The 12191-nt window shown below is 50.3% G+C and overlaps 5 protein-coding genes across 5 annotated transcripts; 3 read left to right on the plus strand and 2 right to left on the minus strand.

Moving 5' to 3' along the window:
• Positions 1 to 1114: 1114 nt before the first annotated feature.
• N7457_009534 (GTPase-activating protein BEM3) lies at positions 1115 to 5204 on the plus strand (the record flags this gene model as incomplete). Its single annotated transcript, XM_057180577.1, has 2 exons — positions 1115 to 4502; positions 4555 to 5204. The coding sequence occupies 2 exons, from the start codon at positions 1115 to 1117 to the stop codon at positions 5202 to 5204; spliced, it is 4038 nt and encodes a 1345-aa protein (XP_057028963.1).
• A 567-nt stretch (positions 5205 to 5771) lies between these two features.
• N7457_009535 (uncharacterized protein) lies at positions 5772 to 6504 on the minus strand (the record flags this gene model as incomplete). The annotated part of the gene is made up of 2 exons (XM_057180578.1): positions 5772 to 6382; positions 6435 to 6504. 2 exons carry the CDS (start codon positions 6502 to 6504, stop codon positions 5772 to 5774), a joined length of 681 nt encoding a protein of 226 aa, XP_057028964.1.
• A 216-nt stretch (positions 6505 to 6720) lies between these two features.
• N7457_009536 (18S rRNA methyltransferase BUD23) lies at positions 6721 to 7627 on the plus strand (the record flags this gene model as incomplete). The annotated part of the gene is made up of 2 exons (XM_057180579.1): positions 6721 to 6743; positions 6808 to 7627. 2 exons carry the CDS (start codon positions 6721 to 6723, stop codon positions 7625 to 7627), a joined length of 843 nt encoding a protein of 280 aa, XP_057028965.1.
• Positions 7628 to 8232: 605 nt separating this feature from the next.
• N7457_009537 (isocitrate dehydrogenase (NAD(+)) IDH1) lies at positions 8233 to 9698 on the minus strand (the record flags this gene model as incomplete). Its single annotated transcript, XM_057180580.1, has 5 exons — positions 8233 to 8320; positions 8384 to 9287; positions 9352 to 9426; positions 9488 to 9545; positions 9669 to 9698. The coding sequence occupies 5 exons, from the start codon at positions 9696 to 9698 to the stop codon at positions 8233 to 8235; spliced, it is 1155 nt and encodes a 384-aa protein (XP_057028966.1).
• A 771-nt stretch (positions 9699 to 10469) lies between these two features.
• N7457_009538 (mating alpha-pheromone PpgA) lies at positions 10470 to 10802 on the plus strand (the record flags this gene model as incomplete). Its single annotated transcript, XM_057180581.1, has 1 exon — positions 10470 to 10802. The coding sequence occupies one exon, from the start codon at positions 10470 to 10472 to the stop codon at positions 10800 to 10802; it is 333 nt and encodes a 110-aa protein (XP_057028967.1).
• Positions 10803 to 12191: the final 1389 nt, after the last annotated feature.

Genomic DNA, 12191 nt, shown 5'->3' on the forward strand with positions numbered 1-12191 from the left:
TGGTATAGGCGCAGAATAGTAAAGCTAATAATATAGCCCCGCTATATATTTGCCTTCTAGGTAGAGGCATAACAACTAGGATCGACCGCCAAATTAATAACACCAGCCTTTCGTTAAGGGGACAACGGTCAAGAGTGCTAGGTAAACGACTGCATTTAGATAGGGCTAGCGTGGTGCATTTTATTGAGGTGACCTGCTAGCTTAGCTACTCTCCTACTTTGCTCAGGCTGCTCAGGTGACGCCCAGTGAGCAAGTCCTTGAGCTTATGTAATAATCAGGTCGTGCTCAGTGAGCAAGTCAGAGCGCTTACGGGTGCTCGGCTTTACTCAGTGAGCAAAAAGCGGCAAGGGGTGAGCACTAAAACGGAAAGGGAAATCCAACTTGCCCGGCCTAAAATCCGGTGTATATGTAGTTTTGACTGGTGTATAGTTCGAACCTCGGCATCTCAGATCTATATTCTAAGTGTCTTATTGTCTATCTTTCCTGTTCTTTCAACTACCGAGGTGCCATATGTTAGTAAATAAAATCACGTAACAATCAAAATAAGAATGCTAGAACATGGCTAAGGTATCAGTCTAGCGGATCGTAGTGAAGGTGGGCAAATCCCATATACAGCAATGTAGATTGAAGAACTAATCTCCCTAATCTCACGGGGGCCTGAGGTATTCTGGGAGTTTCACTATAGAGGATTCTTTACTTCACGATCTACAACATACTCAGGACATACATACCTATGGACAACTCTAGGAAAAGAAAGGGATCTAATTCTGCATACCAAAGCACATCACGCATCACTTTTCTTCAAAAGTCCCTATCAAGGTCCCACGATTTTAGTATTTGATTGCTATTCCTTCTCGTCTCCGATTCTCATTAGCTCGAAACCCCCTTTCCCCCCACTTCGCCTTTTCTAGCTCTCTTACTTTTCTGCTCTGTGACACTGGGGAGTTTTTAGCAGTTTCTTTGCTTTCCAATCGGTTGACAAGCCCCTTTTTTTTTCTTCCTGGCGCTTAAGCTTCAGTTTCCGGGGTTCCGCGTTCTCGCCCCCCTCTTGGGCCTCGCCTCGTGTCGCCTCCGAACGTGACCCCTCTGATGAGTCTCGATCTCTGCTCCAGCCATGTCGCAAGCTCCGCGAGGGAGTGATGAAAGCTCGCCAAATTCATCTAGGAACCAGACCAGTTATCCACTCATGAACAACGGTTTTATCCCTCGGGATTATTTAACACGATCTGACCCACAGCGCCCCGGACCGCCTCCTGGTTCTCGACATATCACACCCTCTCCATTGCATACGAGTTCTTTGCCCCGATCGCACTGCGCCGACGGCGCTGCATCATCTGAGAGTCCTTTATCCCCGAAATCCACCGGCAACCTTCCGTTCCCCCAGAATCGGTCGCTGAACCCTCGCGTGGCCAATGCTATATTCCCAGCGGCGCCCTCTAACACTGGCCATAGCTTGTCGCAATCACCAGAAATGGTAGAGACAGAATCAGTGAACGTCGGCGGCCAATCTAGCGAGAGTAGTGGGTCCAAAACCCCCCGTGGGCCAGAGCCTGATCGACCTACCTCTTCCTCCGTCAGCTCCATACACTCGATGTCAGGAGAGCGCCCAACACATCGCGCCATGCCTCGTACCTCGTCGATTGACTCTGCTATTTCCTCCCTATCCTCCAGTTCGCAAAGATCGGCGTTCGATGTCAATTCTCTAAGTTCGGCTGATATTAATAATCTCATCAATGCTGCTGGATCTGCCGAAGCCGTGATCGTGCACCTCCTGAAAGAGAAACATCAAGCAGCCTCTCAGAACGTGCAACTTTGGAAATTGGTTGACAAACAGAGGACTTTGATTCTCGGTCTCAACAAGGATCTGGAGCGCGCTTTCCAAGAGAAGGATAAATACAGGAAGAAGCTGAAGGATCTACAAGAAGCTCCGCCGTTGCCGGCCGCCGAATCCTTGACTTCTGCGACTGCACCAAGCAGTGAGAAGGAGAATGTGTCGCGCAAATCCGGCCAACCATCGATTGTTCCCCCAACCGAAGCCTCTCGAGAGGGCTTTGAAAGCACCGCAAGCCCGGTCTCTGCCACAGATATCTCATCTCCCGTAGGAGACGGAAAGAGCAGGTTTTCACACCCAAGTCGTAAAGCACCGCCTGCACCTCTCAATCTTCGCCAAGAAGATGCCGCCCAGGAATCATCCTCGGGCTCTGATTACGACTCCGATTATAGCGACACCCAGGAAACAAATGGACGTGGTCGGAGAAAGACAAGAGAGCAGGACGATGAGGACCGCGAAGCTGCGCTGCAGAAAGATAGGCTCGGAGCAGCGCAGGCAGAAACACATGGCACTCGTGATACGGTAATATCTAGTCCAGAAACAGTCCCCAGAGAGCACTCTACTCGATCACCTCCAAATATGGCCGATTCAAACTCCTTGGGATCAATGCTGGGCTCTCGGCCTCCTCCTGCCTCCTCCTTCAACGGACGCTCTATTGCTGCAATGCCTATGAGCCCTGGACTGCCTATGAGCCCGCGACCGGAAGATCGACCTGTTGGCTCCCCCATGCCTCGCATGCCACGAGACATGGCCAGTTCTATGTCCAGTTCTATGGCAGCTGGGTATCAGTCCTCGGGACTACCGCTCTCGCCCAGAATGGCCAACCACCCAACTGGCTTTGCTCCCAATCCCCCAAATGGACGACCCGGCGGCCTGATTCCATCCATTGATCCCACCGTCATGATTGACAGCCCAAGATCCGCACAGTTCCCCGACAATCGAATCTATCAAGGATTGATCTCGGACGAATATCCTGGTCTGCTTTTACCCCCGAATGCCCTCCCTCTGGTTCAAGTCCGGGTATCTTCATCGCGGCTTCGTCCTTCCCGGAACAGCTACATGGCTTCTAAGCCTCTGGATGAGGAGCCGGTCTTTACTCTCAGTGTAATCTCTCGATCAGAGATGTCAGAACTATGGCGAGTTGAAAAGGTCATTGGCTCTTTGCCTCAGTTGGACCATAAACTTAGACAGACTTCTGCATTCCCTGTCAGATTGCCGGATAGAAACATTTTCAACGGACACTCTCCTGCTAAAGTTGATCTCAGACGTGCCGCATTGAATGCGTACTTTGAAGGTCTCTTGGACACACTAATGGATGAGAAAGCCGCATTGACCATCTGCCAATTTTTGACCAGCGACGCCATTGAGCCACGAGACGACGAGACTAGTTTGCTCAAAGGCCTCGCTCAAACAAGGCCGGACATGCCACGTGGTCCAGATGGAAAGCCCCAAAAAGAAGGTTATTTGACCAAGCGAGGCAAGAACTTTGGTGGCTGGAAAGCAAGATATTTTGTTCTGGATGGACCCGAACTAAGATATTACGAGTCTCCAGGCGGTCCACACATGGGTACTATTAAACTTCATCATGCACAGATTGGCAAGCAATCGCAGAAATCCACGGACCAGACTACTTCAGCCACGGGCGAAGATGACCCTGATAACCAGTACCGCCATGCCTTTTTGATTTTGGAACCGAAGAAAAAGGATTCTTCTGCGCTTGTCCGGCATGTCCTTTGCGCCGAGAGTGATGAAGAGCGCGATACTTGGGTCGATGCTCTTATGGAATATGTCGAAAACGCTCCCTCTGAGAATGAGGGACGTGGCAGCGCATCTTCCAGGGGTCAAACTCAGTTTCAAGATGAGTACCAGCCTCAACAAAGGCACTCACCCTCTGGAGCCGAGTCAAAGTCTAGATTGTTCAATGGAACTAAGAGGTCTGGCCGAGGAGTGGATAGCCCCGATCAAGACCTAGGGGGCTCTGTGCAGGGGTTCAGTTATGAGGACGCAGTACCCGCTGAACCTCCGACAATTGGTCCTAGTTTCGAGCAAGCACATCGATCTCCACGAATTCCGGAGGGTCTGACGACTGAGTTCAGAGAGTTGAACATGTCTTCTCCCGACCAATCAACACAGTCTCCTAGAATGATCTCCAGGCCCACAAATGGCGCAGTCATCCAGGATCTGGAGGCGTGGGGCAACAAGGCAAAGACATCAACAAAAGAAAAGAAACGCAGTATCTGGGGCTTCCGCTCTAGGTCCTCGTTTGACCTTGCTGCTCAGGCTCAGGCCAGCACCGACACATTACTAGCAAACAATGGCGAGAGAGCAGGCCCTATTAGACCTGTGTTCGGTATCCCCCTGGCAGAGGCCGTACAAGATTGTGCACCTCCAGGCATTGACGTGGAGCTACCGGCGGTGGTTTATCGCTGCATTGAATATCTACATGCCAAGGAGGCCGCCTTGGAGGAAGGAATCTTCCGTTTGAGCGGTTCCAACGTGGTGATTAAAGCTTTGAAAGAGCGCTTTAACACCGAAGGTGATGTTGATTTTGTGTCTGGGGACCAGTATTATGACATCCATGCTGTGGCTTCTCTCTTCAAGCAATACCTCAGAGAGCTTCCAACAACAGTGTTGACTCGGGAACTTCATCTGGACTTCCTTCGCGTTCTTGGTAAGACCTATTCAGCGTTATACTCTGTTCTACTGCTAACCTAGTTGAAAAGAACTCGACGATCGACACAAGAAGGTTGTTGCTTTCAACTCTTTGGTGCATAAATTGCCCAGCCCAAATCTTTCCTTACTGCGAGCTCTGTCGCAGTTTTTGATTGAGATTGTCAATAATTGCGATGTGAATAAGATGACTGTCAGAAACGTGGGCATTGTATTTGCCCCGACTCTCAACATTCCGGCGCCGGTCTTTTCGATGTTCCTCACGGACTACGACAGCATCTTCGGTGATGCTGATCCGAGCTCGAACAAGCCAGCCACGACAGACTTGGCAGTTGAAAATGCACTCTCGCCTGATGATATCCGTTCTCCACGTCATCAAATGTTCTCAGATCTTCCTACACCTTCGTACCAGCAAACCTCCTTTCGAAACACCGGTGATGTGAATTGTCCTCCCGAAGGCCCCAGAACACCTTACGACACTGGCTTCATCCCAATGCAACCAAGCTATGATCAAGCGACGTCGTCGAGACATGAGCAATACAATCAGTCTCCCGATGACTCTGCTCCGTATTCTTCCTTGAATGGCATGCTGGGGCCTACTTCCGAAGATACTCGCTCGGCAAAGACGAAGCGACGAGAAAGTTCAATGCTCTTCATGGATGGTGAGGTTCCAGAAACACGCGGTTCTCTGTACACCTGCTAATTCTTACATGAAGATCCCTCTTTCTACCAGGGTAACTGAACACGGTTCACTTCTGGTTCTTTCTTTCTCGCCTTTTTATTTCTGAACCTGGCCGTTGCCACTCTGCCCGGGAAAAATTACGACTTGCACGACTGCAGAATGATGACTTCACTCACTTGGTAATCTCAGCCATCAGAGTCGCGAGGGAATGTTTAATGATAATGGTAATCAAGATGCGGTTGCGCATCAAATTTGATGGGCTCGTCCATCTTGGAGTTGAGAGTTCCCATGCCATGGTCAGCAATTTTGACCGTCATTATACCCCTTTTTCTTTTCCTCCTCTTCTTCTTCTTTCTTGGCCTTGTTATTCCTTCGATAATTCAGCGCCTCTACTTGGGCGCTATGTCCACATATCCCACATATTATTGTCTGATCTTATTTTCCTGGAAATTTTTGCAGTTTATTGTCACGCGATATGGAGACTGGGTGGCATGTTTTGGTGATTTAGTCTCTACACTCTACACTCTACACGATTTGTGATGGCGGAATACAAATTTCATTTCTTATCTATATGCAAGATCAATACATTCAGAATCGTCTCGTGTTTTCTCCTCTCCAGAACCCCATGAGTTCACCGGTCTCTCTGGTCCAATCTCGGACACCATCCACCAAGGCCTTGGCCATTCCCTTGTTCTTGGACTTGCCATCAACGGGGCCCAGGCCAGCAGGGCGGTCCCCGGTGACATGCTCGGAGCCCATGCTGGGGAGGACATTCTCCCCCGCACTCAGGCTAACAAACAGAGCGAACGGAACTAGCCAAACGCAAAGTCCAAAGTACGAAGCCACCTCCGTGAAAGAGGGCATATCCTCATAATTGACCCCATACGGTTGGCGCCAGTTGTTCGATGGAGGCAAAGGCTTCGAGAAATGGCGGAACCATAGCCAATGGTTAAGACCGACTAGAATGCAGGAAAGGATGAAGAGAGGGTCCGATAGTTTGACGACAGGGAACCGGCGCAGATTGCTAGCGTAAACCAGATGCGACGCAATGCTCAGTACCGACAATCCCACGGGGAACCGGTCAATTATCATAAGCAGGACTTGAACCGCGACGATGCCGTAGATCAGACGGGTCAAAAGCCGGCGGGCGAAAACCGTGTGTTCTTCCACAAGTTCGGACAGATAGTAGAGTCCCGAAGCTAGAGCCAGTCAGTTCCGATTCATGTCAGGATACCATGTGTTTGGACATACCAATGGCCAAGGTGAGAAATGCAAACCCGACAACCACCCCGAAATATCCCAAAAGTGGTAGAACCCACATAGCGCCGATTGAGTACAGAGTCTTGGAGCGATGGGAAAGTTGAAAGATGTACTGAAGGCAAGCTGCCCCAGAGAGAGAGGGGGCACTCGAGACGCAATCGGCGAAACGTGGAACGTTTTGGGGTACTGATGCCTCAGGCAGCACCACCCAAAAATAATTTATGGGATTTTCCCAAATCCAACTTGCCCGCAGACTCGAGTCAAATAACCACACAACATGTCGCGCCCCGAAGATATCCTGTATGTTTGCCCAGGTCCTGTTATAGCGGCGGAATACTAATTTCTTTTTTTCGAAACCCCGCAGCCCTCCGGACCTGTTCTACAATGACAATGAATCGCGAAAGTATACGAAATCCTCGCGAATTCGCAATATTCAAGCGAACATGACCAGTCGCGCACTGGAACTCCTCGACCTGAAGTCCCCCTCTCTCATCCTCGATCTCGGGTGTGGCTCTGGTCTCTCCGGCGAAATGCTATCAGAAGTCGAGCCCGACGAAGGCGGCCCGCACACATGGATCGGCATGGATATCTCGCCCAGCATGTTGGATGTGGCTTTACAACGCGAGGTGGAGGGCGATCTATTCCTCGCAGATATCGGCCAGGGAGTGCCGTTCCGACCGGGTACATTCGACGCCGCCATCAGCATCAGTGCCATCCAGTGGCTCTGCAATGCGGAGACGAGTGATGTCACCGCCGAAGGCCGTCTGAAGCGCTTTTTCGAGGGTCTATATGCCAGTCTGCGTCGGGGTGGACGTGCGGTGTGTCAGTTCTACCCGAAGAACGACGTGCAGCGCAGTATGATCAGTGGAGCGGCCATCAAAGCGGGCTTTGGTGCGGGTATTCTTGAGGATGACCCCGGGACCAAGAGCAGCAAGCTGTACCTCGTTTTGACTGTCGGTGGTGGTGGTTTGACTGGTGATATTACCGGTGTTGTGAATGGTATGGATGATGTCAATGTTCTGGATGCCCGACGCAAGGCGGCTGAGGTCAATAATGCTCGGGGACCGCCTCGGAAGGGAGACAAGGCTTGGATTCTGCGCAAGAAGGAGCAGATGGAGAGAAAGGGTAAGGTTGTTAAGGCTTCTTCGAAGTATACTGGCCGCAAACGACGCATCGCTTTCTGATTTACTGGTCTGGTTACGGATCCGCTGGGTGTCTTTGGGACTCAGCCAAAAAAGAAAAAAGGGAAAAGAAGGAACCGCCTGGATGGGAAGGGTGTTCAAAGTCATTTCCTCTCGAATATGGAACTGAGATCATCTATCTTTTGTTTGCGGCTCAGGTGCCATCCCTACGCTTGACTCGGGAAATGATCTCACAAGGTCTTGTCGAGGGATGGAAACCGGGCCAAGTTCATCGTCTGTGAGGTGCTGCAACATGAGCAGCCTGGAAATCTAGAGAGGCCTTGCAATGGGGGTGTAGAGCTCGAGGGTTCGAGTTCTTCATTTCCTGGACGCCGTGTGAACTCGGCCCATTCAAAATAGATAGCCTTCACCATTTGATGTTTATACCCAGCTACTAATGCAATGAATGTCCACGTTATGATCACAAAAGAAATGGTGTCTATTGCTATAACTTGCCGGGGACGTTTCGAGCTAAAAAGAAAGGAAGATAATACATCAATGAGGACCACACCGACCATTTCTGGTATGCATAGCGCATTTTAAGAATCGGCAGGCAGCATCCTCAATCGTAGCGGTTGGTATATTGGAGCGGGAGGGGTTTCCAAAATTTACAGAGACGCCTCCATCTTGTCCAAAACAGCCCGGGTGAAGTCGTGAGTGGTAGCCTGACCACCCATATCGTGGGTGCGAGTGCGGCTAGCAGAAAAAGATCCAAGTCAGCATTTCAATCATTCTCCATAGGAAGTACTAGTAACTCACCCTTCACCAATAACATCGTAGACAGCCTTGGAAATGCGGTTGGCGTGGTCATCGAGACCAAGGTGGCGCAGGAGCATGGAGCCGGACAGGATCATGGCACTGGGGTTGGCCTGGTCCTTGCCCTTGATATCGAGACCGACGTGACGGCAGCCAGGCTCGAAGACAGCAACATCACGACCCATGTTGCAACCGGGGACGAGACCGGGTCCACCAACGAGGGCGGCACCAACGTTGGACAGAATACCACCGTAAAGGTTAGGCATGACCATGACGTCGAACTGCTGGGGACGGGACACAGCCTGCATGGAGGCGTTATCCACAATCATATCGTTAACCTCCAGGGTGGGGTAGTCCTCAGCGACCTTGTGGAATGTGCTGCGGAAGAGACCGTCGGCCAACTTCATGATGTTAGCCTTGTGAATGCAAGTAACCTTCTTGCGGTTGTTGGCCAGGGCGAAGCTGAAAGCGAACTTGGCGATACGCTCGGACTTGGCGCGGGTGATGATCTTCAGGGACTCAACAACACCGGGAACGGACTGGTGCTCAAGGCCGGAGTACTCTCCCTCGGTGTTCTCACGGATGATGCAGAGGTCGACATTCTTGTGGCGGGTCTCGTAACCGGGGATGTTCTTGATCAGGGAGATAGAGGCGTAGATGTCCAGCTCCTGACGCAGGGCGACGTTGAAGGACTGGTGGCCCGACCGCTCGACGGGGGTGTGAAGGATACCCTTGAGACCGAGCTTGTTGCGCTTGAGGGAAGCGAGGGACTCGCGGAAAAGCTCCTCAGAGTGCTTGTTGCCGGCGTCAACACCGCTAACATCGACCTGCTCCCACTCAATGGGCACGTTGTCGGCCTTGAAGATGGTCTTGACCGACTCGGCGACCTCAGCACCGATACCGTCACCTGATTGGGTATTAGTCGAAAATATGCGCAACGCACAAAAAAGCGCCATGAACGCGATGCATACCAGGAATGAGGGTCACGGTGTACTTGCCACCGTACTTGGTGGGCTTGAAGATGTCCTGCTGAACACTGGCGAAGGCTGGGGCGCAAACGTTAGTGGGTACTTCGAGCGGACGCGCCAGGGGAGATTAATGGCGTACATCTAGCGGGAACAGAGCGACCGATAGAGGAAGCTGCGGAAGCGCTGCGGAGCAGAGTCTATAGTGAGCCAGAGAGATGTTTAGCGAAATCCAAGTGCGTTGCAAGGATCGGGGAGCGGAAATCGAAATGCGGAAGCGAGTGACACGACACGAGGAAAAAAAAAAGCAAAAAAAAACTTACCCGGGCAGGCTGTGCCGTCTTGGAGAACATCTTGTGAATTCTGGGGTGGTTAAACAAAGAATGAGATTTCACCAAATTGGGAGGGGGTTGGAAGGAAAGGATCAGAGAGGAAAACGGGAAAAAAAGACTCCGGATGGGCTCGGCATCGCGCGGTGGTTAGCGCCGGCCCGATCTTATCTGGTGTAACGTGCGAACAATGAAAACGGGGCCTCTTCTTCTTATTCATTCCTCCTTCGAGCTGTCCAATTTCTTTCGATCCTTCTTATTCATATCCTCTTCGAGATGCTGTGGCCGTCTCGAACAAAAGAAGGAAGCCTACAACGTGAGCTAATACTCTCCAGATTAATTGACTTGGCTGGGTAGCTTCGTGTCCGGTCAAAGCATACCACCTGGGCAGACATCATGGCTTGCCCCAGATATCTCTCGCCCCGAAGTTTCAACCCAACCAGAGTGGCAAGCTGATCCCACTCAATAAGATCCCTATTCAGAACTGTGCCTCGAACGGACGCCTCTATTCAGACTGATGGCGGTCAACAAAGAGCTCTATTCGGAATGATACCTCTATTCAGAGATGGGGTACCTCGAACTCTCGGTCAACGTGCTTCTCGGTCAATAGCGACACTGCTACTCAACCATCTGTGATACCTGTTCTTCATGGATATATAAACCTCATGGTAGTTCGCTGTCTCTATTCTTTTTTTCTCCAGACATCTCAATCATCGAGCTTTCTCAGTCTCTATCCTTCGCACTTCAACCCATCTTGCCAATCCCCAAATCCGAGTCTACTTCCTTCCAATCAAAATGAAGTTCACTTCCGTTGTTGTCGCCCTTGTGGCCGCAAGCTCCGTGCAGGCCGCCTCCTACAAAACCCCCAGCACCAGCATTCCCAAGTGGTGCGGCCACATTGGCCAGGGCTGCAAGCGCTCTGTCGATGCCTCTCTCGATGTCAAGCGATCTGCTGAGGAGCTCGCCGATTCCATGGCCGAGAGCCTTCCCCAGGTCCTGGAGAAGTGGTGCGCCCACACCGGACAAGGCTGCCACAAGGCCAAGCGCGCCGCCAATGCCGTCGAGATGGTCAAGCGCACTACCGATGACCTCGCTCTTGCTCTTGCTGCTCTCGAGGATGACGAGTAGAGAATAGTATGCTACATTCCTATGTATCCCACGCATTGATTCCATTGTCTGACATCTCCAGTACTCTCTTTCCTTCTAGTTCGTTGGTGTTAGATGTCTCAGCAGAGGATGCTCGATACTCTTTCTTTTTCTTTTCACGACGCCATCGACTATATTCTGAGACCAGACCGCTTGAGGAAGCTTGGTTGGCACGTGATGGATTGCTTTATGAGAACTCCAATGGCGAACACTCCTTTATTTTCACCATTGGCCATGGCATTGGTTTTTAGTTAAACTATCTTTGAATCATGGGGTTGATGGATCATTACTCAAGAAAAAAGATGTATCTAGAATCAAGACGAATCCATCCCTTTTGAATACAATACTTGCAAGTAAAATATACACTCTGTGGAATTGGCGCTGGAGGTGACCGCTATTAAGAATGAACACGCCTTTTAACCCATTATTCCTGGTGTTGAAATTGCCTATATTGGATAGATTTTAGATTACATATTCTGGGAGGGGCTTGCTTGTACCTAGGACCCTGGGTCTTCGATAGAAAGATTGCTAGATGAATCTCCCTGCTCATATAGAACAATATTCTTTACTCCTTATTTGGTTTGCTTGAGTGCTCCTACATATTGTGGCGCTCAGCCATCACCAGATCTAGTCCCAAATTACTCCGTACAGAGGGCTAGCTACATAACGTTCAGGCCTCAGCTGTGGAGGCCATAGGCCAAGGCCTATGGCTGGAGGAGGGGCCGTAAGCCTCGCTCCTGCGGTGGATACTAGCCTCCCGGAACTGCTCAGAGCATACAGGCAATAAATGGACTTGAAGAGCCATTGATATAGAGATTGAAGATTGTGGTGATTTGAGATGCGTAGCCTTTGGTTGCAGATCAGTTTCATTTGGTATATGCAGTGAGAGAGATATTATCATGGAAAGTCCTCTTCCCAAGCTACCGGACATGTCTGTTTTATTTCTTCCTTCTTCTTTCTGAGAAAGCTCAAGAGCAACACGAGTAGTATGAAAAAAGAATCCTAAAGAGGATTTTGTTGAAGATACAGAGGTATGATATAGCATGTAGGGTTTCAACAATGGGTTCAAATGATACTAGGAATAGGATCTCTCATGGAAGTATTGAATTGTCTAAAGATCTAGATAATATCTGCCTTTTCCTGCTATTTATGCCCCTTTGTGTGCCGAGGATCGGAGTCCTCAATTTGGCCCCTAAAGGTGGGCTTTTCGGCAGAAAAGACAAAAAGGGCGTAGCGTTAATAATCCTACGGATGAGAGAATCCTGCCTTAGGCATAGTTCTCAACACGCCCCCTTAACGTGTAGCCGTTGCATATCGTAAGATCATATTGTCGGGGACTAAGATGAATGAGGTTTCTTAGTCAAAAGGTAT

Source organism: Penicillium paradoxum (genome assembly GCF_028828445.1).
Source record: "Penicillium paradoxum strain IBT 22861 chromosome Unknown utg000007l_segment0_segment0, whole genome shotgun sequence".
NCBI classification, from domain to species: Eukaryota; Fungi; Ascomycota; class Eurotiomycetes; order Eurotiales; family Aspergillaceae; genus Penicillium; species Penicillium paradoxum.